At 44.1% G+C, this 25,735-nt stretch overlaps 2 protein-coding genes across 15 annotated transcripts in view; both read left to right on the top strand.

Moving 5' to 3' along the window:
- The window catches only part of LOC110537414 (chromodomain-helicase-DNA-binding protein 4), a 76,735-nt gene extending 75,323 nt beyond the window's left edge, over nt 1-1,412 (top strand). For all 5 annotated transcript variants that reach the window (XM_036941386.1, XM_036941374.1, XM_036941383.1 and 2 more), the window contains exon 41: nt 132-1,412. In XM_036941386.1, coding sequence (XP_036797281.1) covers nt 132-334 — 203 coding nt within the window. In that variant the 3' untranslated portion in view covers nt 335-1,412. The remainder of the gene's footprint in view (nt 1-131) is intronic.
- Nucleotides 1,413-2,765: 1,353 nt separating this feature from the next.
- The window catches only part of LOC110509434 (tyrosine-protein phosphatase non-receptor type 6), a 38,889-nt gene continuing 15,919 nt past the window's right edge, over nt 2,766-25,735 (top strand). Inside the window, exons 1-11 of one of the 10 annotated variants that reach the window (XM_036941326.1) lie at nt 2,767-3,052; nt 6,520-6,599; nt 6,964-6,988; nt 9,247-9,369; nt 11,263-11,457; nt 13,224-13,413; nt 17,704-17,820; nt 18,038-18,163; nt 24,517-24,613; nt 24,772-24,851; nt 25,037-25,183. In XM_036941326.1, coding sequence (XP_036797221.1) covers nt 3,042-3,052; nt 6,520-6,599; nt 6,964-6,988; nt 9,247-9,369; nt 11,263-11,457; nt 13,224-13,413; nt 17,704-17,820; nt 18,038-18,163; nt 24,517-24,613; nt 24,772-24,851; nt 25,037-25,183 — 1,191 coding nt within the window. In that variant the 5' untranslated portion in view covers nt 2,767-3,041. Of the gene's footprint in view, nt 3,053-5,869; nt 6,004-6,519; nt 6,661-6,963; nt 6,989-9,246; nt 9,370-11,262; nt 11,458-13,223; nt 13,414-17,703; nt 17,821-18,037; nt 18,164-24,516; nt 24,614-24,771; nt 24,852-25,036; nt 25,184-25,735 lie in introns of those variants that run through there. The other 9 variants (XM_021590343.2, XM_021590337.2, XM_021590334.2 and 6 more) reach the window with 9 other exon arrangements.

Raw genomic sequence — 25,735 nt, 5'->3', positions numbered from 1 at the left:
GTCTCTTTTCTGTCTCTGCTTTTCCTACCCACTTCCATCATCTCTTTTTCTTATTTCTCTCCCTCTCGTTATTGTTCCCTAAACTCTGTCAGTTGGACTTTAGTGGTGGTAACTATGTCTCTCTCCTTCAGTTCTCAAACAGCTTGAGGAGCTTCTGAGTGACATGAAGGCCGACGTCACCCGTCTCCCGGCAACCATCGCCCGTATACCTCCCGTCGCCGTGAGGCTGCAGATGTCGGAGAGGAACATCCTCAGCCGATTGGCCAGCCGCGGGTCCGACGTCACAGGGCAGAGCCAATCACAGACCACGCAGCAGATGCAGGTGCCACGCTGACCAATTCCGCCAGTCCTCCTCAAGGCATTCTCCCATCCGTGTTTTGGAATTGGAGAGTGACCCTTATCTCACCCCGCTCTGCACCTCTCTTGTCCCCAAACCAAATCTCACACTCTGGACAGTAGAGTAAGGTCTCTACCCACCAACACATCTTCTCTGGACACAGCAGACTACAAATGTTCTGCTTCCTCTTCACCCAAAGACACCTGTAGGAACACAGTCTCTGTTCTCCACTGAGAACACCTTCTCTACAGTATCTACCTAATGAACTGCAGCACTGTCTCTGTGTCTGTCTGTTATGTGTCTAACTTTCACACAGAGGTTGTTTTCACTGTATCTTTCCCCAAGCCTGTCTCTAAAATAGACAGAGGTGTACCTGGCTCTGTCCCATAGAATTAGAATGGGTCAAATGGACTTTTCCACTCCAAGTAAAGGTTCTATAATATGTGGACTCGTTGTTCTATGGGTGTGCAGAATTAAATTTGATATGCAACATGTACAATTCAATTCAGTAAAAATGAAATCATGTGGAATTTAGAACTATGTCTGTTCTGCCCATTCCATTTCTGGGTGTGTACCTCTTCTGAGTGTATGTGTGTGTGTCTGTGTGTGTAGGTGGGTACACTGCTCTATACTTCCCACAGAGAGACTGTTAGTAACTATCAACTGATGAGGATGCTTTAGTAGAATAATATTGGTTCTGTGTTACACTCCTGCCCCTCCCCCTCTTCACTGCTCCCTTCACCTGTAAACTCAGGTGGTCCATAACACTAGCCTGTTATTGGCTCTCCCCACTCCTCGGCAACGCCCCGTCCAGCAGCTCTACATTCCTGAACGATTGCATCACAAATGTTCCCGGAGGCCTCGCCCCCTTTTTGCCCAAATAAGGACATGCAATAGCTCCACTAGTGTAGACACACGGGCCGCATTGAGAATGATGGCAATCTCTAAATTAATTAAATGTCTTAGTCTAATGTTTGGTTCTTTTACATTTTGGAATATTATTATGGTTACCAGCTTGTTGTTTTTATCGTTACAGTTTCTTCTGAGAACTCCAATAAAAAGGGTAACAGTTTGTGATGCTTGTTTCTTTGCCCTTTATTATGTGAGGGCATTATTATCTGGATACATCACATTGTATTATAAACTGGGTGGGGTCGAGCCTTGAATGCTGATTGGCTGACAGCTGTGGTATATCAGACCGTATACCACGGGTTTGACAAAAGGTGTATTTTTACTGCTCTAATTACGTTGGTAACCAGTTTATAATAGAAATAAGGCACCTCGGGGGTTTGTGGTATATGGCCAATATACCACGACTAAGGGCTGTGTCCAGGCACTCCACGTTTCATAGTGCTTAAAAACAGCCGTTGGCTGTGGTATATTGGCCAAATACCACACCTCCTCGGGCCTTATTGCTTAAATGACCAATGGCACGTGTCATAATTTGACCTACAAGGTCTGTGGAAGGGCATCATCTGATTTAACTGCATCTATAAAGTAATAAAACCATAGAACACAGGTACGGGAAGAGGAGGGAGTGTGGCTGTAAATGTATGATGGGAAAGGTGAAAGCTCATTTCATTTTGCAGGAGAGGGAAGGAGAACACATGGACGGTTAGAGGGAGAGAAGAAGAGAGAGACAGGAACAGACTTGTTTTCCCAGACAGACAGAGAGGCGCAATTATGAAAATTACGGGAAATTACAGGGCGGGACAAAATACTGCGTTGTAATAGAGCCTGCTGATAACTTATCAGGACAGAGACAGGGAAGGAGGAATAGAGAGAGAGGGAGGGAGGGATAGAGAGAGGGACGGAGGAATAGAGAGATAGGGAGGGATAGAGAGAGGGATGGAGGAATAGTGAGAGGGGGAGGGAGGGATAGAGAGGGACGGAGGAATAGAGAGATAGGGAGGGATAGAGAGAGGGATGGAGGAACAGTGAGATGGGGAGAGAGGGATAGAGAGAGGGACGGAGGAATACAGAGATAGAGAGATAGGGAGGGATAGAGAGAGGGATAGAGGAATAGTGAGAGGGGGAGGGAGGGATAGAGAGAGGGACGGAGGAATAGAGAGATAGGGAGGGATAGAGAGAGGGATGGAGGAATAGTGAGAGGGGGATGGAGGAATAGTGAGAGGGGGAGGGAGGGATAGAGAGGGACGGAGGAATAGAGAGATAGGGAGGGATAGAGAGAGGGATGGAGGAACAGTGAGATAGGGAGAGAAGGATAGAGAGAGGGACGGAGGAATAGAGAGATAGGGAGGGATAGAGAGAGGGATGGAGGAATAGTGAGAGGGGGAGGGAAGGATAGAGAGAGGGACGGAGGAATAGAGAGATAGAGAGATAGGGAGGGATAGAGAGAGGGACGGAGGGATAGAGAGAGGGACGGAGGAATAGAGAGATAGGGAGGGAGGGATAGAGAGATAGGGAGGGATAGGGAGGGATAGAGAGAGGGCAGTCAGAGGAATTGTAGAAAGCAAGAAGGAAAACGGGGAACAACAGGGAGAGACAGAGGAAATGAGTGAGAAAGAAGAGGTAGATAGAGGGACAGAAGAGAGAAGCAGCTGGAACAGTGTAGTATACTCTAGTTAACGACACAGTGGACAGACCACACTGCACTAACCTCTAGCTCATCTTCGTTCTGTTGTAAAGACTGGATCTATGAGACTGAACTGCTGTCTAGAACACCTGAGCAAAAGTCCATTCAATGTCTTGTGGGTAAGTACTATCTATAGACACAGTTAGCATGTGAAGCTCACAGGTGTGAAAGGGGAAGAGAGCCCAATTCAAACTGCTGCAGGCGTTTTGTTTCACTAACCAGTATGTTTGTGTGTCTGCAATTCCTGGTGTTAACCATTGTTCTAACACCTGCAGTACAAACGTCTGTTAGTCTGTGTGCGTGTGTGTGTGTGTGCGTGCTCGCTCGCATGCTTGTGTATGTACACTCTAGCCTTCTGTAATGTATGTATTTAAAATCACACGTGGGAGAACTAATTATGTTCTCATCGGCTGATCATTCTGTGTACAACTTCCTATTTTTGAGTTGCACCTGCTTTTGCCCTAAGAAAAGCCTCAATTGGACTCTTGAACTCTACAAGGTGTCGAAAGCATTCTACAGGGAGGTTGGCCCATGTTGACTTCCCACAGTTGTATCAAGTTGGATGGATTTGCTTTTGGGTGGTGGACCATTTTTGATACACACAGGAAACTGTTGAACGTGAAAAACCCAGCAGTGCGCCTGACACCTACTACCATACCGAGTTCAAAGGCACTTCAATCTTTTGTCTTGTCATTCCCCCTCTGAATGGCACACATACACAGTCCTGAATGGCACACATACACAGTCCTGAATGGCTCACATACACAGTCCTGAATGGCACACATACACAGTCCATGTCTCATTTGTCTCAAGGCTTAAAACCCCTTCATTAACCTGTCTCATCCCCTTCATCTATACTGATTCAAGTGGGTTTAACAGGTGACGTCAATAAGGGATCATAGCTTCACCTGGATTCACCTGGTCAGTCTATGTCACAGAAAGCTTTTGTATACTCCGTGTATTTACATACATTTAAATCTCACTGTTAGATGTCCAGGCAAGAGAAGTAGGATTTGCAAGCCAAAGTGATCGCCCTGGAAGATTCTTGTTTTGACAATAGTTACTGTCAGACAGGGCTCTTACTTTGGTGTCATTTATTAGTATTTATTTCAAACCCGTCCCCCACCAGGCTGCTGAGGGGAGGACGGCTCATAATAATGACTGGAACGGATGTGTTGTAAACCATGTGTTTGATGTTGTTGATACCATTCCACTTATTCCGCTCCAGCCATTGCCACGAGCCCGTCCTCCCCAATTATGGTGCCACCAACCTCCTGTGTCCCCCACCCCTCCTTTCAGAGGACAAAAGCAACCTTGTTTTACACACTTTCCCTCCCCAGATATGTTTCTACATACAAGTCACTTTTCCCACACATGACAAAAATACAATTCAATATACACTGACGGTACAAAACATTATCACAATAGGTGCCGATATGATTAGTACTGCGGTTCTTACGATTCTCACGATTCTATATGTATTGAGATTCGATATTGTGATTTTATTGCGATTCGATTTTCCAAACATATTGCTCACCAAATGTCTGCTGTGGAGGGACAAGAAGAGAGCCATGGTAAAACGTGTTTTGATCAGTCATGGAAATAAATGTGCTGAAAACACATTGGTTCCTTATTTAAAAAGAAGATGGAGAACAAGATATGAGGGGAAAATAATGGAGTTTTAGTGCAAGTACAGCCTACTATAGCAAAACTAGTATTGCAATTTTGTCAAAACGATACGATATATCGTCAAAAATGATATCCCAATATGTAAATGTATCAATGTTTTCCTCCGTTGCTATTAGTCAATGTGAGAGTGTGTTCTTTCATTGAAGGCAAATCCTTATCACTTGGACTTTGGCTGCGAGAAAAACACACGTGTGTATGTGTGTTAATCAGTGTGTGAGATAGTGTGTACATACCCTGAAGGAGAGACTGGATCAAGAGATGTCATCACTTGGTATGTGAGTGTTAGTAAGTGTGTGTGAATCTTTGTGGAAGGTGGTCATCACTTTTGGGTGTTAGAAATGATACACAACAGCAACATGACTGAACAGTGAAAAGCCCTTCTCAACGTCAGCTCTCAGCTCTGTACATGTATCATCAGAGCCTGAAAAGCAGAGAGAAAGAAAGATGGACAATTTCACAGCTGTCTTCCAGTGTAACAAACTTCACAGGTTCATCAGCCTCCAGCTCTAGTGTTCAGGTCGTAGATTTAACAGTGTGAAAAACACAATGGGGTTCTGACGTTCCTCGCTCAGCTCCTACGTCTCAGATTTAATCAGTCCCCCCAAACCCCAGAAAAGTGGGTTTGTCTCTGTCTCTCACTTCCTCCAGGTCTTCTCTTGGTGGGGCTCTGTTCAAAAAAAAGAATCTATTTAACCTTTATGTGGTATTATTTGATAATAATGCATATTATATATAACTCACACCACACACAAAAAGGCATTCAGACATATGTGGCACACAAGATACATGGTGCTCTCGGCCCCAGCCACTACAGATCAGGAGCTTTAAACGGCACCTCTCACCTACTCTCTGCTGCTTTGCATGTTGGTTGTATTACATTTGTAACACTAACTTCAACAGGCAGTCACGCTGTAACATCAAGCTGTTAACTTATACAGCCCTGCTTTGTTGCTATGCCGCTTTCGTAGCCACACCAGCTGGCTGTTGCATTGTGGGAAGAGTAGTTTCAGTTTCAAGCTCTAACAGACTTCTGTGGACAAGCCTTTAGTATACATGTAGCCCACCTCTTCTTGTAGCATGCTCACATGTCATTTGTATTGCTGCTCACATGAACAGTGTTGTGTAGTTGCTATCCTGACTGTAGTTATGTGTGTGTGTTGCTTATTGTAAGTTTGTTATCAAGACCTCACTGTTGTAAATGGTTTGAGTGCGACACACGGGGGGAAGGTCGCACTCTGAAAATAAGGAAGTGTAATACGAGCATGACCTTTGTGCATCAAACACAAATGGCACACAAAAGGTTAGATGCACACACTTGCACACACACAGCTGAAAGAAGAGAACAAACACTCAGACAGAAGAGGGGAGGAGTGGAGGACAGGTGGGTTAGAAGGAAAGATAGCTAATGAGAAGGACCGGGAAAAATGTATGATTTGTTTAACCAGTATATACTGAAGGGGCTAGTGTGTTTTTCATTCCTGATAGTGATGGTGTGCAGATGTGCAGTTCCTTAGTTTACCTTTACCTTACCCCCCCCCCCCCCCTCTCTCTCGCTCTCTCTCGCTCTCTCTCTCTTTCTCGCTCTCTCTAGTTCATTATCTCATTGAAGAACAGTGTATATGGTATGACATGTTCAGAGTAATCTCACTGGACTGTGTCTGTAAGCAAAACACTAGTGGTGCTATGATCCTTCTGAAGGGATAGAGAAGAGAGAGAGAGAGATGTGATCAATTAGATTGAGGCAAGGAGAGAGAAACATTATTGATACATTTTAAAGATGAAATCTAAGCGTTTTTATTGCGTTGACATTTATAAAGTATATCTTTCTGTAAGAGATTCCGGCCTGTCAGCTTTTTTTGTTCCTGTCTGTCTCTTGCTTTCACTGTTTTGTGAAAAGAGCCACAAAAAGGAAGGAAGGAGCGAGAGAGTGTCACAGAACGACAGAGAGAAAAATCAAAAAGAGGGGAGGGAAGAAGGGTAAGACATACACGAGCCTGTCAGCAAGAGTGTCGCTTGTTTTCAGAAGGAGCTGAGAACAGTAAGATTGTTTACTTATCTACCTAATGTGAGATATATCGAGAAAGAGAAAGGGTAAGGGAGGAAAGAGGGTTTGATGAACAGATGAGCGTGGGAGGAAAAGAGGAAGAGAAGACAGGTTGTTTAGAATGGTGTTCTTTGCGTATGTGATGTTGAATGAGATAAATGGAGGAAGAAATACAGCAGATTAATGTGTGGAGGAGGGCAGTTAGAGAGAGAGAGAGAGAGAGAGGGATGATAATGGAAGTAAAACATGATTTGTAAGTGTACCCTCACTATCCCGTCTCCTTCTCTTTGGGCCCAGAAGAAGTGAAGGTGAAAATGGTTCGGTGAGTTGATCTCCTCCCTCTCACTCTTACACCCAGTTGCTCAACCCTGGTCTGGATCTGCCTTTACCTAACGCGTGATGTCAACTTCTCTCTTTCTTTTACTTGTTCTCTCTGTTTCTTTACCATCAGTACTTTGTTCTTTAGTCTTTTCTGCTGTCTTGTGTGTTTGTAGTTCACACGTAACGATTTGTTTTCAAACTCTGTAGGAATTCCCAGTTATTTTGCAGTAGTTTTTCACATTCTTGAAATGTTCCCCAATTCTGCCCAATTCTGACTATCAATATCTCTACCATGTCTTGTGTAGCTACAACTACACTTACACTTGGCAACAGATATCATTAGCAGCAGGTTGTTCTGTAGAATAGGCTAGTATAGTATCCATAGAATCAAAAGTTGGTGCTTTGCGGTGAGGTGGGTTTGTGGGTAGGTGGTCTGTTTGTCATCTCTTAGGCCTTATGCAGGCTTTTCCATTCAAACTTTATGCCAGTTATTTTTCTTGAAACAATTTTGTATACTTGTATACTAGCGTTTACTTAAAAAAGGTTGCAATAATGCTGTGTAGACTGCTCTCTACCTAGTACTGTGTTAATCTATGAGCTGGTAATGGTACCTAGTACTGTGTTAATCTATGAGCTGGTAATGGTACCTAGTACTGTGTTAATCTATGAGCTGGTAATGGTACCTAGTACTGTGTTAATCTATGAGCTGGTAATGGTACCTATTACTGTGTTAATCTATGAGCTGGTAATGGTACCTAGTACTGTGTTAATCTATGAGCTGGTAATGGTACCTAGTACTGTGTTAATCTATGAGCTGGTAATGGTACCTAGTACTGTGTTAATCTATGAGCTGGTAATGGTACCTAGTACTGTGTTAATCTATGAGCTGGTAATGGTACCTAGTACTGTGTTAATCTATGAGCTGGTAATGGTACCTAGTACTGTGTTAATCTATGAGCTGGTAATGGAATGCAGGGATTGAAATGGGATTTACATACACATTGTGATTTAACTCATCTTTATTACCACGTCTCATATAATTTCCCATCGAGGGAAGAAACGGAGTATCAAGGAGATGATGTGGCTCAGTGGACAGGTGCGGCAGGGCCAGACGATAACCATTTGTGTGTGCATGTGCTTATGTGCGTGGTCTGATCTGTGTGTGTGTGGTTTGTATATACTGTATGTATACACTACCGTTCAAAAGTTTGGGGTCACTTAGAAATGTCTTTGTTTTTAAAAGAAAAGCACATTTTTTTGTCCGCTAAAATAACATAAAATTGATCAGACATACAGTGTAGACATTGATAATGTTGTAAATTACTATTGTAGCTGGAAACGGCTGATTTTTTATGGAATATCTACATAGGCGTACAGAGGCCCATTATCAGCAACCATCACTCCAATGGCATGTTGTGTTAGCTAATCCAAGTTTATCATTTTAAAAGGCTAATTGATTATTAGAAAACCCTTTTGCAAACTGTTGTTTGGTTAAAGAAGCAATACAAGTGGCCTTCTTTAGACTAGTTGAGTATCTGGAGCATCAGCATTTGTGAGTTTGATTACAGGCTCAAAATGGCCAGAAACAAATAACTTTCTTCTGAAACTCGTCTGTCTATTCTTGTTCTGAGAAATGAAAGCTAATAATGCTAGAAATTGCCAAGAAACTGATCTCGTACAACGCTGTGTACTACTCCCTTTACAGAACAGTGCAAACTGGCTCTAACCAGAATAGAAAGAGGAGTGGGAGGCCACAGTGCACAACTGAGCAAGAGGACAAGTACATTAGAGTGTCTAGTTTGAGAAACAGAAACCTCACAAGTCCTCAACTGGCAGCTTCATTAAATAGTACCCGCAAAACGCCAGTCTCAACGTCAGCAGTGAGGAGCTGACTCCGGGATGCTGGCCTTTTAGGCAGAGTTGCAAAGAAAAAGCCATATCTCAGACTGGCCAATAAAAAATAAAATATTAAGATGGGCAAAAGAACACAGAGACTGGACAGAGGAACTCTGCTCTAACCAGAATACAAAGAGGAGTGAGAGGCCCCGGTGCACATCTGAGCAAAAGGACAAGTACATTAGAGTGTCTAGTTTGAGAAACAGATGCCTCACAAGTCATCAACTGGCAGCTTCATCAATTTGATGTTATTTTAATGGACAAAAAATGTGATTTTCTTTCAAAAACAAGGACATTTCTAAGTGATCTCAAACTTTTGAACGGTAGTGTATGTATGTAATGTGTTTCTCTCTGTGTATCCAGGTGGTTCCACAGGGATATCTCTGGCTTGGATGCTGAGTCTGTTTTGAAGAGCCGGGGCGTCCATGGCAGCTTCCTGGCCCGACCCAGCAGGAAGAACCAGGGAGACTTCTCTCTCTCTGTCAGGTAGGAATACACCCCATCTCTTTCTTTGTCCTTATCTCTCTATCTCCATCAGCTAGGACATCCTCCATCTCTTTCTCTCTCCATCAGCTAGGACATCCTCCATCTCTTTCTCTCTCCATCAGCTAGGACATCCTCCATCTCTTTCTCCTCCTTTCTCTCCATCAGCTAGGACATCCTCCATCTCTTTCTCCTCCGTTCTCTCCATCAGCTAGGACATCCTCCATCTCTTTCTCCTCCGTTCTCTCCATCAGCTAGGACATCCTCCATCTCTTTCTCTCTCCATCAGCTAGGACATCCTCCATCTCTTTCTCTTTCCATCAGCTAGGACATCCTCCATCTCTTTCTCCTCCTTTCTTCTCCATCAGCTAGGACATCCTCCATCTCTTTCTCCTCCATCAGCTAGGACATCCTCCATCTCTTTCTCCTCCTTTCTCTGTCAGCTAGGACATCCTGCATCTCTTTCTCCTCCTTTCTCTCTATCAGCTAGGACATCCTCCATCTCTTTCTCCTCCTCTCTCCCCATCAGCTAGGACATCCTCCATCTCTTTCTCCTCCTTTCTCTCCATCAGCTAGGACATCCTCCATCTCTTTCTCCTCCGTTCTCTCCATCAGCTAGGACATCCTCCATCTCTTTCTCCTCCGTTCTCTCCATCAGCTAGGACATCCTCCATCTCTTTCTCTCTCCATCAGCTAGGACATCCTCCATCTCTTTCTCTTTCCATCAGCTAGGACATCCTCCATCTCTTTCTCCTCCTTTCTTCTCCATCAGCTAGGACATCCTCCATCTCTTTCTCCTCCATCAGCTAGGACATCCTCCATCTCTTTCTCCTCCTTTCTCTGTCAGCTAGGACATCCTGCATCTCTTTCTCCTCCTTTCTCTCTATCAGCTAGGACATCCTCCATCTCTTTCTCCTCCTCTCTCCCCATCAGCTAGGACATCCTCCATCTCTTTCTCCTCCTCTCTCTCCATCAGCTAGGACATCCTCCATTTCTTTCCCCTCCTTTCTCTATCAGCGGTTTCCTTCCTCTCTGGCAACTGAGTTAGGAAGAATGCTTGTATCTTTCTTGGTATTGATACACCATCCAAAGTGTAATTAATAACTTCACCATGCTCAAAGGAATATTCAATGTCTGCTTTTTATTTTTACCCATCTACCAATAGGTGCCCTTCTTTGTGAGACATTGGAAAACCTCCCTGGTCTTTGTGGTTGAATCTGTGTTTAAAACTCACTGCTCAACTGAGGGACCTTACAGATAATTGTATGTGTGGGTTATAAAAAATCATGTTAAACACTATTGTTGCACACAGAGTGAGTCCATGCAACTTATTATGTGACTTGGTAAGCACATTTTACTCCTGAACTTATTAAGGCTTGTCATAACAAAGGAGTTTAATACTTATTGACTCAAGACATTTCAGCTATTTATTTGTAATTCATTTGTCAAACATTTGAAAAACATAATTCCACTTTGACGTTATGGGGTATTGTGTGCATTCCAGTGACCCAAAAATCAACATTTTATCAATTTGAATTTCAGGACCTAACAATAATAAATGTGGGAAACGTCAAGAGGTGTGAACACTTGCCGAAGGCACTGTATGTTAACCTACAGAATTTCACTACACCTGCAATAACATCTGCTAGATGTGTATGTGACCAATAACATTTGATTTGAAAATGTGATTTTATTCAATTTGATTTATAGTATATCCTCTCTCCTCACTCATCCTTTCCTCTCTCATTTTCTTGCCCTCTGTCAGGTACAGATACACTGCATCTCTCTTTCGCTACTTTACATTGTTTTTATTTACTTAAAACTATCTTAGGAAGAATTGTCTACTGTCACTGACTGGCCCACAAATGTCCCCCCTCCCCTGATCTTTGACCCCAGGGTGGGTGAGCTGGTGACCCACATCCGTATCCAAAACACAGGGGACTTCTACGACCTGTATGGAGGGGAGAAGTTTGCCACGCTGTCCGAGCTGGTGGAGCACTACACTGCAGAGAACGGGATCCTGCAGGACAAAGACGGCACCATCATCGAGCTCAAATACCCCTTCAACTGCTCTGACCCCACCACCGAGAGGTCAGTGCACTCTAACCCTTACCCCTAACCCTTAATTCCACCAGAGTCAGTCAGTCAAGTCTGTGTATTCTTGCCTGAAATCTCTATCCCCAAACTTCACCATTCAGAGGCCTGTGCTCTGCTTTCACTGTTCCTCTGAATTTCAAATGTTATTTATCAAACGGAAGCAGATCATATAAAATACTCCTGAGACATCCAGCCATTTTGTCATTTCATACTTTCTTAATCTAAACGCTTAATGTTGAGGATCATAAAGCTTTCAGAAGGAAAGGTAATTCTATGGCCTTTACTTTGAGGCGTGTCTGTGTGTGTGTGGCGTGTGTGTGGCGTGTGTGTAAATCCCTCATGTTCTACCCTCACTGCCCCTCCTTTCCCCGCTCTCTTTTCTCTGTCAGTTTGACTTCCCTTTCTTGCTGCGGTTGGAAACTTTAGGTTTTGACACATTAGAAAACAGTGACCAGACCCTCAATACCTTCCTCTCTCCTAACTTCCATCTCACTCTTGCTCTGTTTCAGTCTTTCTGATCTCTTTCTTGATACCCATATCACAGGTACTGCTGTGATGGTGTGCTTTATGGTCTCATTTTAATGCAGAGGTGTCATGCTATGATATTTATGCCTCTGTAACTTTCTCACTCATCATTATTCACAATCCATTCATGATTATCCGTAATCATGGTAGAATCCACAGTCATGCAGAAGTGTTTAGAAACATATTATATTCTTATTTACAATAAAAGTGACTCCACAAAATCATCTGAAACACAACCAAAACAAACTGCAAATGCATCCAACAAGTTAGTAGAGTCACAAGCTTGATGTAGCCATTGCGTGCTAGGAATATGGGACCAAATACTGGTTGGGACCATGTACAAAGAAGTGCTGCAATTTCTAAACGTTCACCCGATATGGATGAACGTACCCTCAAATTCTGCACTTTGGGGTGAGGTATGGGGGGGATTTGGTGATATGGGGTGAGGAATGGGGGGATTTGGTGATATGGGGTGAGGAATGGGGGGGGTGATATGGGGTGAGGAAGGGAGGGTTGGTGATATGGGGTGAGGAATGGGAGGGATTGGTGATATGGGGTGAGGAAAGGGGGGTGGTGATGTGGGGTGAGGTAGGGGGGTAGTTTGTGTGGAGCTCAGGCTATTAATATCATGCTGTCTTGAGCCACGAAATCTTGTCATCAGAATTTTCCGACCGCAAAGCAGGAAGTTCAGATGAAGAAATCGAGAACTGCGCCTAAATTTAAACAGCAGGCAGCACTCAGAGACGATCCCCATACTAATGAGTGTAAACTCTCCCAGACACACACACGCATGCACGCAAACACACACTCACATACACTATACTCGCAGGACAGAAATACCTTGCATAAACCCACATACAGGGCATCTGTACAGGCCGTAAAATGTCCTCAACCATTTATTAAAGTCCTCTACTACTTTCCATTCCCACGCAAAACAGTTGCAGTACATTATATTTACACTTGCGTTCACTGTCTATCCGGTAGCACTGAACAAGCTGCAAACCGTACTTTTACAGTATAGTACTATACAGCCCTGTTCTAACACACTGGCTTCTGCTTTATGAGCTGCTTATTACAACCATGATTAGCTGAATCCAATGTGTTAGATCAAGGCTGGAGCAAAAGCCTGTACTCACAGCAGCTCTCCAGGAGGAGGGTTGGCCAGCCCTGTTGTAGGGCATAGTGATGTTTCCATTAGAGCTTCATTGACCCCTTCTCTGTCATACACCATACAGGTGGTATCATGGACACCTGTCAGGCCCCAACGCAGAGAAGTTGCTATGGGAACGGGACGAGCCGGGCACCTTCCTTGTGCGGGAGTCTCTGTCCAAACCTGGAGACTTTGTTCTGTCTGTTCTGACTGAGGAGAAGAGCAAGGCATCCTGCGGAGGGAGGAGGGTCTCACACATCAAGATCATGTGCCAGGTGTGTGTGTATGTGTGTGTGTCTGTGTGTGGGCACATAAGTGTGTACGAGCATGTGAGAGTGTTTGTGTTTTTCTCTCTCTAACACACATTCACTCACATTCACTATTGCAATTCACATTGTAATCTTTGCTCTAGTTTTTCTCATATCTGAGTACATCTAGTTATGAAACCAGACCAATTTTCAGTTTCCCCAAAATGTTTATTCTTATGCAACGAGTGACCTTCCTGCTTCCAACATCTAGGAGAAAACCTGACAAACATCAAACACACCACCACTGTGTCTCAGCACAGAAACAGTTATGCAAAGTGATGTCAATATGAACATGGAAGTTTGAGTTTGAAAGATATCACTGACCACATCCTGGTTACAAAAGTTTTACTTAAAAAACAAGTCTGCCAAGCGGTTATGTTTTAATTAGTTAGTTACGTATTTATTTGGACCCTTAGGTGATGTGTGAAAATGCATATACGATTCCAATAAAATACATGAGAATTGTTATTAAATACTTTATATTCATGCGTGTACAGTAACTACCACTAGAAATAGTTATTTCTGAGTGCAGAGCTAGACTGTAACTAACTGCATTCATCCCCAAACCTGCTTTTCGTAGATTCAACATTATCAGCAGCACCATCATGGTTAGGTTATTTTTAGCTGTGGTTCATCTCAGTGCAGACATGAGGCGGATTTGAATGAGAGGCATTGTAGGGCTAGAGTCTGGAGAATTCAGGGTCAGAAGATTATCACAGAGGTCATTGAGTCCTGGCACAGGCCCTACCAGGAGCTAGCATCAGGTGCATATTTTAATAGATAATAGGAAGCACATTAAAGATATTTTCCGGTACTTTTGTTTACTTTTTAAATAGTGGTTCTGAAAGTAGCGCCCATGAGCCAAAAGTGGTCCTGAAAATTGCATACTATGTCGCAAATGGGCAGATATGTGCACCATGTCATTGCTCTCTCTCTCTAATGTGCATGTGAGTCTTGTTAGCTGTCACTCAAATGGCAAGGGGCTGAAGCTCATTGACTGAAACTTGAATTGCTAGGGGGTTTGCCCATGTGAGTTGTAAATGAGTTGTAAATGAGTTGTAAATGTAGGGAAATTGGTGCAGCACAGCTTCCAGAAAACAGTCTCTTTCAAACTAGAAAATTAGTAGCCAATTGAGGTAAAACGGCAATTTTGCTCATAGATTATGCATGTACAGTGTGAACTACAGATACATCCAGCCCAAAGCGGGAGGTTTAAAAAATGCTTACTAGTCATCAAAGTACCGGCGCATGCCTTTTAAATCCATGAAGTACACTGACTGTAATAAATGAATGACTGAGTCTCAGTCTGGTGAGTCGGCCATCCAGCTGCATGATTAGATCATATTAGATAACATTTATTTCCCTCTTATGTGGAAATTTGCTTTCACGTGCTAAACATAACCAAAGACCCAAAACCACAGTTACCAACAGAACATTATTACTGTGTATTATTGACAGTTTCTATATTGTATATTGTCCCGTGTGTGTGGTGTGTATGTGTGTTTGAGTGTGTGTGTGTGTGTGTGTGTGTGTGTGTGTGTGTGTGTGTGTGTGTGTGTGTGTGTGTGTGTGTGTGTGTGTGTGTGTGTGTGTGTGTGTGTGTGTGTGTGTGTGTGTGTGTGTGTGTGTTTATATACAGTAACAGTCAAAAGTTTGGACACACCAACTCATTCAAGAGTTTTTCTTTATTTTTACTATTTTCATTGTAGAATAATATTGTAGTAGTAGTAACCAAAAAAGTGTTGAACAAATCAAAATATATTTTAGATTCTTCAAAGTAACCACCCTTTGCCTTGATGACTGCTTTGCGCACTCTTGGCATTCTCTCAACCAGATTCACCTGGAATTCTTTCCCAACACTCTTGAAGGAGTTCCCACAGATGCTGAGCACTTGTTGGCTGCTTTTCCTTCACTCTGCGGTCCAACTCATCCCAAACCATCTCAATTGGGTTAAGGTCGGGTGATTGTGGAGACCAGGTCATCTGATGCAGCACTCCATCACTCCCTTTCTTGGTTAAATAGCCCTTACACAGCCTGGAGGTGTGTTGGGTCATTGTCCTGTTGAAAAACAAATGATAGTCCCACTAAGCACAAACCAGATGGGATGGCGTATCGCTGCAGAATGCTGTGGTAGTCATGCTGGTTAAGTGTGCCTTGAATTCTAAATAAATCACAGACAGTGTCACCAGCAAAGCACCCCCACACCATCCACCTCCTCCTCCATGCTTCACGGTGGGAACCACACATGCGGAGATCTCACAAAGACAAGGTGGTTGGAACCAAACATCTCAAATTTGGACTAATGTCCATTGCTCATTTTTCTTGGCCTAAGCAATTATCTTTAGTAGTGGTTTCTTTGCAGCAATTCAACCATGAAGGCCTGAGCAGTTGATGTTGAGATGCGTCTGTTACTCGAACTCTGTGAAGCATTTATTTTGGGCTGCAATTTCTGAGGCTGGTAACTCTAATGAACTTATCCTCTGCAGCAGAGGTAACTCTGGGTCTTCATTTCCTGTGGCGGTCCTCATGGGAGGCAGTTTCAACATAGCGCTTGATGGTTTTTGCGTCTGCACTTGAAGAAACTTTCAAAGTTCTTGAAATGTTCCTGATTTGACTGACCTTCATGTCTTAAAGTAATGGACTGTCATTTATTTTAGTTTATTTGGGCTGTTCTTGTCATAATATGGACTTGGTCTTTTACCAAATAGGGCTATCTTCTGTATACCACCCTTACCATGTCACAACACAACTCATTGGCTCAAACACATTAAGAGCGAAAGAAATTCCACAAATTAACTTTTAACAAAGCACACCTGTTAATTGAAATGCACTCCAGGTAACTTCCTCATGAAGCTGGATGAGAGAATGCCAAGAGTGTACAAATGTAACGAGTGTACTGAGAGTCGGGAAGCAAGTTCAAGGAGTGAGTGTTTTAATAAATAAAATAAACTATGACCACGAAACACAAACGCACCGGCATGAAAACAGAGTCAATAACACCTGAGGAAAGAACCAAGGGGAGTGACAGATATAGGGAAGATAATCAAGGAGGTGATGGAAGTGTCATGAGGCGCAGGTTTGTGAGACGATGGTGACAGGTGTGATTTTCAACCAAAACCTAATTTTATTATTTTCTTTAATTATTATTATTTTTTATTTTACCCCTTTTTTCTCCCCAATTTCGTGGTATCCAATTGTTTAGTAGCTACTATCTTGTCTCATCGCTACTCCCTTACGGGCTCGGGAGAGACGAAGGTTGAAAGTCATGCGTCCTCCGATACACAACCCAACCAAGCCGCACTGCTTCTTAACACAGCGCCATCCAACCCGGAAGCCAGCCGCACCAATGTGTCGGAGGAAACACCGTGCACCTGGCAACCTTGGTTAGTGTGCAATGCGCCCGGCCCGCCGCAGGAGTCGCTGGTGCGCAATGAGACAAGGACATCCCTACCAAACCCTCCCTAACCCGGACAAAGCTGGGCCAATTTTGCGTCGCCCCACGGACCTCCCGGTCGCGGCCGGTTACGACAGAGCCTGAGCGCGAACCCAGAGTCTCTGGTGGCACAGCTGGCGCTGCAGTACAGCACCCTTAACCACTGCGCCACCCGGGAGGCCCTCAAAACCTAATATTAGATAAAAGAAACCTAAGTTTACAAATTAGAAAACAAATTGATACTTATTGTATTTATTTAATTGACATAGTCACTCAATAACTGGTTGTGCCACCTTTAGCTGCAATGACAGCAACCAAATGCTACCTGTAGTTGTTGATCAGTCTCTCACATCGCTGTGGAGGAATTTTGGCCCACTCTTGCATGCAGAACTACTTTAACTCAACAACATTTGTGGGTTTTCAAGGATGTACTGCTCGTTTCAAGGTCTGCCACAACATCCCAGAGATTAGGTCTGTACTTTGACTAGGCCATTCCAAAACTTCAAATTTGTTGCTTTTTAGCCATTTTCATGCCTTGATTGTTTGTATTGGATCATTGTCTTGCTGCATGACCCAGCTGTGCTTCAGCTCACAGACGGATGGCCTGACATTCTCCAGTATAATTCTCTGATACAGAGCAGAATTCATGGTTCCTTCTACTAATAAGGCAAGTCGTCCAGGTCCTGAGTCAGCAAAGTATCCCCAAACCATCACACTGCCACCACCATGCTTGACCGTTGGTATAGGGTTCTTACTGTGGAATGCAGTGTTTGGTTTTCGCCAGGCATAATGGGACCCATGTCGTCATATATTTATATAAATAGAATGACCGGTACACGGTGGGAGGCACAGAGATGTTTGACACCCTGGCTGACCTGATGGAGCACTACAAACGCAAAGGCATCGAGGAGATGTCTGGAACCTGGGTGCACCTCAAACAGGTAAATACATACAGGACTTACAGTTGTAACCCCATACAGGTTACAAGAGTCACCGTGAGTGTTGCAGTCAAGTTACAACCTTACACAGGTCGGAGATACTGTATCTTATAATGGGTTAAAGATCACCTGACTGACAAGATAGAGCCATATCCGAACAAATCTTGACTTATTCTCCTCTCCTTCTCTTTCCTGTCTACTCCAACCTTCTCTCCTTCAGCCCTACTTCTCCACCAGAGTGAATGCAGCAGACATTGACAGCAGAGTGAGGCTGCTGGACCAGATGGCCGAGAGAGAGAACGAGGGAGACAAGAAGAGCAAAGCAGGATTCTGGGAGGAATTTGATGTAAGTCGATGAAGTTTTTGATGGAAGGAAGATGTGATGTGTTGAACAACCCTTCTTAACCTCTTCCGCTCTATACTCAACCTGGTCTCAGAGCATTTCCTATTATTATGTATGTAAATTCAAGACACTCCATTTAGTATGAGATTCTAAGTTTCTTATGGTATGTATTAATTTGTGGATGATCATCACCCATTTTATATGAAATATTATGAATTACAATTATTATTATATGCTACGAATTTGCAAAACGTACTACATGTTATGAATTTTCAAAAAGTATTAAATGTAACGAATTCTAGCAAGGTGGCTAACGTTAACTACTTGGTTAATTTTAGCTAGTCTAGGGGTTAGGGTTAAGGTTAGGGTGAAGTTTAGGAGTTAGGTTAAAGGGTTAAGGTTAGGGGAAGGGTTAGCTAACGTGCGATAAGGTAGTAAGTATTTGAAAAGTAGCTAAAATGCTAAAGTTGTCCGTAATGAGATTCAAACTAGCAACCTTTGGGTTACTAGATGTTAGCGTTATACACCCATGCATCTACCCCGAACAACCAACCTACTTTGTTTTGCCTTAAGTAACCATCTATCTTATGTTACCATACGTAATATCATACTAATTTTGTTGTCTCGGATTTAAATGTACTATGTTACCTCTAGTCTATGAGACCAGGATGCATACTCTACTATAGGTTAGCTGAGGACTAATTTCTGACATGCTGACCACACCAGCATTGCAAAATAAATGTACACATACATCATTGCATCCAAACTGCTCGCTCGAGTCAACGAGCGTCTGCGTAGTCAGGCGCTAAAATAGAACTTGGTTCTATTTGTGACGCTTGATGCGCTGCAAGTCCCGGCTCTCCCATCTCCTCATTGGTTTTTAGGAGCATATACCCATGTAGGTGATTGAAAGTGTCACGGTTGTCCTCCTCTTCATCTGAAGAGGAGAGGCGAGAAGGATCGGAGGACCAAAATGCGGCGTGATATGTGTTCATCATGAATTTTAATAAAGAAAACACTGAACACTGAAACCCTATACAAAACAGTAAACAAAATAACAACCGTGAAGCTAATGCGGGCTGCGCTGAAACAAGCCATATCAACATAGACAATCACCCACCAACAAACAGTGCAACCCAGGCTACCTAAGTATGATTCTCAATCAGAGACAACTAATGACACCTGCCTCTGATTGAGAACCATACTAGGCCGAAACATAGAAATCCCCAAATCATAGAAAATCAAACATAGACTGCCCACCCAACTCACGCCCTGACCATACTAACTAAATACAAAACAAAGGAAATAAAGGTCAGAACGTGACAGTACCCCCCCCCCCCCCCCAAAGGTGCGGACTCCGGCCGCAAAACCTTGACCTATAGGGGAGGGTCTGGGTGGGCGTCTGTCCGCGGTGGCGGCTCTGGCGCGGGACGCGGACCCCACTTCACCATTGTCTTAGTCCGCCTTATTGTCTGTCTCCGTGGCTTTCTCACCATGGCCACCCTTCTCAATGACCCCACTGGACAGAGGGGCAGCTCGGGACAGAGGTGGGGCAGCTCGGGACAGAGGTGGGGCAGCTGCTCGGGACAGAGGTGGGGCAGCTGCTCGGGACAGAGGTGGGGCAGCTGCTCGGGACAGAGGTGGGGCAGCTGCTCGGGACAGAGGTGGGGCAGCTGCTCGGGACAGAGGGGCAGCTCTGGGCAGAGGGGCTCCGGCAGCAGCGCAGGACAGACGGGAGACTCCGGCAGCAGCGCCGGACAGGCGGGAGACTCCGGCAGCAGCGCCGGACAGGCGGGAGACTCCGGCAGCAGCGCCGGACAGGCGGGAGACTCCGGCAGCAGCGCCAGACAGACAGGACCACCTGCAGGGAGGAGACAGAGAGACAGCCTGGTGCGTGGGGCTGCCACAGGAACCACCAGGCTGGGGAGACCTCCAGGAGGCTTGGTGTTAGGAGGAGGCACCTGAAGGACCGGGCTGTGGGGGAGCACTGGAGCTCTGGTGCGCAACCTTGGCACCACTTCCCCAGGCTGGACAACTACTCTAGCCCGGACCCTCCAGAGTGCAGGCACAGGTTGAACCGGGCTGTGGGTAAGCACGGGAGATCTAGTGCTTACTACACGCACCTCTCCTTTAGGCTCCATTCCCACATTTGCCCGGCACGAGCGGAGCGCAGGCAGAGGACGCACTGCACCCTCCCAGCGCCCCGGAGACACAGCACGCAGAGCTGGCGCAGGATACCCTGGACCAAAACTACGTACCGGCGACCAGACCCGCTGAGCAGGCACCATACGCCCTGGCTCGATGCCCACACTCGCATGGCACTCTCGGGGGGCTGCCCTATAGCGCACCGGGCTATGGGCACGTACTGGCGACACCGTGCGCTTAACCGCATAACACGGTGCCTGACCAGTAACGCGCTGCTTATAATAAGCACGAGGAGTGAGCTCAGGTCTGCTACCTGGCTTAGTACCACACCTCGTCTGCCCCCCCCCCCCAAAAAAAAAAAATTGGGGGCTGTGCTGCCTCCTCATATCGCCGCCGCTCAGCTTTCGCTGCCTCCAGCTCTGCTTTGGGGCGGCGATATTCCCCAGCCTGTACCCAGGGTCCCTCTCTGTTCAGTATCTCCTCCAATGTCCAGGAGTCCTGTGATGCTGGCCGCTGTTGTTGCTGCTGCTGCTGCTGCTGTCGTCGCTGTCTTTTACCACGCCGCTTGGTCCTTGGTTGGTGGGTGATTCTGTCACGGTCGTCCTCCTCTTCATCTGAAGAGGAGAGGCGAGAAGGATTGGAGGACCAAAATGCGGCGTGATATGTGTTCATCATGAATTTTATTAAAGAAAACACTGAACACATACCACGCCGCATTTTGGTCCTCCGATCCATCTCGCCTCTCCTCTTCAGATGAAGAGGAGGACGCCCGTGACAGAAAGATTAACTGAGGTCCACACTCCAGTCCATTGGTGGTGGTAATGCACCTTCAAGTTGGTTGCTAACCGCCATTTAAAGTCCAAAGAAGAAGAAGAACCCTGAAGGAGGAGAGATTACTAGAAACTAACTCAGTTTACCATTTTATCTGTGGATTAATTGTCGGAGTAGAGGACCTTGTGCATTTCAGGTAAAATAACAACCAAATGTTTATGTACCCGGACAAATTAGCTAGCAACAGCAAGCTAGCTAGCTAAATTGCCATGAATGTTTAATGCTTTTCGACCTGTCACCAAATTAATATAGTTGTTTCAGAGTTTGTTTTGATAATTCAACCTGAGTGTCCTGATCGCTTCCGGTGACAAAATCAACATGCGTGGTGATGGTGCACGCGCGTGCCCGGTGTTGTCAGAATGTTAGTGTGTCTGTGTTTGACCATTTGGTTGGCCATATAAACGGTGTATGTAATGTGCCTTTACTCTTGTGCAACATGGTGAAACATTATGAAACATGTTCCGTTGGACAAGTCAAAGTGAGAGTGTTGCAAGGAAAAACTAGAATCAAATGGTTAAGGGTCTCACAACTACAGCCATAGGAAGTAGACTGCAAGAACCATAGACCACTTTTTTACCACCACCATGTGGTACTGGTGGTACTGCTATTTGAGGCCAAATTGGCCAAATTGTCTAATCTCAGAAACCCACAACTAAAACCTTGCGCAATTGCTTCAGATGCTACATAGTCTGGCCATGAGAGATTAGAAATTGTCTAACACTAATTCCAAACTGCTTTAACAGCACATTAAAAATAACTTTTCAAATGGTAAAGAAAAATATGGGTAACGAATGTACATTATCTGTATGTTTATAAAGAATACATAACACATCCATGATCACATAATAAACATGCCATATTTATAGTGCATTCATGAATGTATTCATAGTAATATAGTATGTCAGTATTCCACAAATACTGGGAATGGGGATTTGCATGTCTTTCAACATGAACTCATTCTCCTGAAGGTATTCCTGCAAAGATTTTGAGTTGACACACCTGGGTTGAGTGAATCTATGTTTGGGATTTTTACAGTCAATCCCTTCCCTCAAGACTGTGAGGTTAGGCCAGGGGTTAGGTTACTCTGGTCCTGGAGTACACATGCAGGCTTTTGTTTTAGCCCAGTGAAATAGTAAACACTGGATGTATGTGTAACCCCAATCCTTCAGACCAATTAGAGTTCACCTGAGCTGACACAGGCTAAAAGGCAGGATGAGAGGGGCTGATGAGGAACTTCACTGAAACTCCCCTCATAACCAGGGGATTGGATTAGCACTAGCAGCAGCTCCCACCAGGTGTCATGGGTCAGAACAGGTTCTAAGGCGCTATGGTATAGCTGGATTGCTATAAGAAGTACGTCTATCCCCTAATGTGTACATGGAGATGAACACAAGCTATACAGTGCATTTGGAAAGTATTCAGACCCCTTGACTTTTTCCACATTTTGTCACGTTACAGCCTTATTCTAAAATTGATTAAATTATTTTTATTTACTTCATCAATCTACAAAACAAACCCCATAATGACAAAGCAAAAACAGTTTTTTTTTTGCAAATTTATAAAAAAAAAAAATCGTAAATATCACATTTACGTAAGTATTCAGACCCTTTACTCAGTACTTTGTTGAAGCACCTTTGGCAGCGATTACAGCCTCGAGTCTTCTTGTGTATGATGCTACAAGCTTGGCACACCTGTATTTGGGGAGTTTCTCCCATTCTTCTCTGCAGATCCTCTCAAGCTCTGTCAGGTTGGATGGGGAGCGTCGCTGCACAGCTATTTTCAAGTCTCACCAGAGATGTTCGATTAGGTTCAAGTCTGGGCTCTGGCTGGGCTACTCAAGGACATTCAGAGACTTGTCCTGAAGCCACTCCTGCGTTGTCTTTGCTGTGTGCTTAGGGTCGTTGTCCTGTTGGAAGGTGAACCTTCACCCCAGTCTGAGGTCCTGAGTGCTCTGGAGCAGGTTTTCATCAAGAATCTCTCTGTACTTTGCTCCGTTCATCTTTCCCTCGATCCTGACTAGTCTCCCAGTCCCTGCCCCTGAAAAACATCTCCACAGCATGATGCTGCCACCACCATGCTTCACCGTAGGGATGGTGCCAGGTTTCCTTCAGACGTGACGCTTGGCATTCAGGCCTAAGAGTTCAATCTTGGTTTCATCAGATTCATAGTCTGAGAGTCTTTAAGTGCCTTTTGGCAAACTCCAAGCGGGCTATCATGTGGCTTTTACTGAGGAGTGGCTTCTGTCTGCCCACTCTACCATAAAGGCCTGATTGGTGGAGTGCTGCAGAGATGGTTGTCCTTCTGGAAGGTTCTCCCATCTCCACAGAGGAACTCTGGAACTCTGTCAGAGTGACTATCTGGTTCTTGGTCACCACCCTGACCAAGGCTCTTCACCCCTGATTGCTCAGTTTTGCTGGGCGGCCATTTCTAGGAAGAGTCTTGGTGGTTCCAAACTTCTTCTTTTATGGAGGGCACTGTGTTCTTGGGGACGTTCAATACTGCAGAAATGTTTTCGTACCCTTCCCCAGATCTGTGTCTCGACACAATCCTGTCAAACTCCCATCCTGTAGTCAGGATTACTCTCAAACTCCCATTCTGTAGTCAGGATTACTGATTACTCTCAAACTCCCATCCTGTAGTCAGGATTACTGATTACTCTCAAACTCCCATCCTGTAGTCAGGATTACTGATTACTCTAAAAACTCCCATCCTGTGCTCATCACTCTCACTTTGATGGCCTGAAATGGCTCAAGGTAAAAACAACTGAAGTCACCCAGATCAAGATGGGGCTTATCTGCTAAACTGTATCGCCTGTCCCCAGATACCTGTATGCATTATTTCAGCCACATTAGAGACATCCTCTAGTACTCCACCAGAGGGAGCTCTACTGATTTTATTCCCTGTACATTCAAGAGCTCCATGGGGAAAAACTCTTTCCTCTAGTCCAGTGGTTCCCAAACTGTGGGGTCGGCATTAAAAAAAAAACATGTATATAAAGTGAACTCAGTCCAGTTTTAAACTTACTCTTGAAAGTTGTAATACTAGAATGCACAAGGTGTAATTTCAAAATTGGGTAGCGCATCATCAGTTCCTCTTGTCGTGTCAGTCATTGCAGACATTAGAGAGCTATTTATAACTGGTCAGAAATGTCCAGATCAACTAGCCCATGTCAGATGTTTTTTAATTGAGTGTTTTTAGACCATAGATATTATGGTATTTTTTTGTGTCATGGCTGTTAGAGGTTATTTTTATTTTCAAGAAGTGACCCGTTTAAAGGCCCCTCTATACTGTTCCTTAAGTAATTGAATGCTTGTTGATGTTTTTTTAATTGTATTGAGCTTACAATGACTATCCTTCTCTCTCTTTCTTGTTCTTTTCAGGCCCTTCAAAAGCAGGAGACAAAGGTGAAGAAGAGCAGAGAAGAAGGGATGAGACCAGAAAACAAAAGCAAAAACCGATATAAGAACATCCTTCCCTGTAAGAGCATCTACTTCTAAAGTGCAGTGATATAGCCTCTTATCTTTTACCCATCTTCTTTACATTTTCTCTTCCATTTATATTTTCTCTGTCTGATACATCCCCTCATCTCTCTCTCTCATCCTTCCATCTCCACACTCATCCTATTCTCCTCCCAGTTGATGAGACCAGGGTCATTCTGTCATCTGGAGACCCCGATATCATTGGCTCAGATTACATCAATGGCAACTATGTGACAGTAAGTACATGTTATGTCACCTTGTAGCCTCAACATCAAATGATAAACCACTGTTATGAATCCATAACAAGTCTAAACATGAATATGTTTTAATTAATATGATCAGAGACTATAATTGCAATGGGCTTTGTCTCCATGTAGACAATATTTTACATATTTTACTAACTTTCTCCATCTCTTTGTAGAATAAGCTGCAGGAGCCCAGTGACCAGAAGGTGTACATCGCCTGTCAGGGCTGCCTTGCAACAACTGTCAACGATTTCTGGCAGATGGTGTGGCAGGAGAGGACAAGGGTCATCGTCATGACAACCAGGGAGGTTGAGAAGGGACGGGTTAGTGACTTAAAACTTCTTAGGGCTGAGATCCCGTTAACGGGATCGATATGACAACAGCCAGTGAAAGTGCAGGGCGCCAAATTGAAAACAACAGAAATCTCATAATTGAAATTCCTCAAACATACCATTATCTTATACCATTTTAAAGGTAATCTTGTTGTTAATCCCACCAAAGTATCCGATTTCAAATAGGCTTTACAGCGAAAGCTCCACAAACGGTTATGTTAGGTCAGAGCCATATCACAGAAAAGCCATTTTTCCAGCCAAAGAGTGTAGTCACAAAAATCAGAAATAGAGATAGAATTAATCACTAACCTTTGATGATCTTCATCAGCTGACACTCATAGGACTTCATGTTACACAATATATGTATGTTTTGTTTGATAAAGTTCATATTTATATTTTTAAAAATCTCAGTATACATTGGCGCGTTATGTTCAGTAGTTCCAAAAACATCCGGTGATTTTGCAGAGAGCCACATCAATTTACAGAAATACTCATTATAAATGTTGATGAAAATACAAGTGTTATACATGGAAATATAGATAA

Source organism: Oncorhynchus mykiss, chromosome 2, assembly GCF_013265735.2.
Source record: "Oncorhynchus mykiss isolate Arlee chromosome 2, USDA_OmykA_1.1, whole genome shotgun sequence".
In the NCBI taxonomy this organism is placed as follows: domain Eukaryota; kingdom Metazoa; phylum Chordata; class Actinopteri; order Salmoniformes; family Salmonidae; genus Oncorhynchus; species Oncorhynchus mykiss.
The sequence above is the reverse complement of the archived record's forward strand: the minus strand, read 5'-3'. Positions and strand labels throughout refer to the sequence as shown.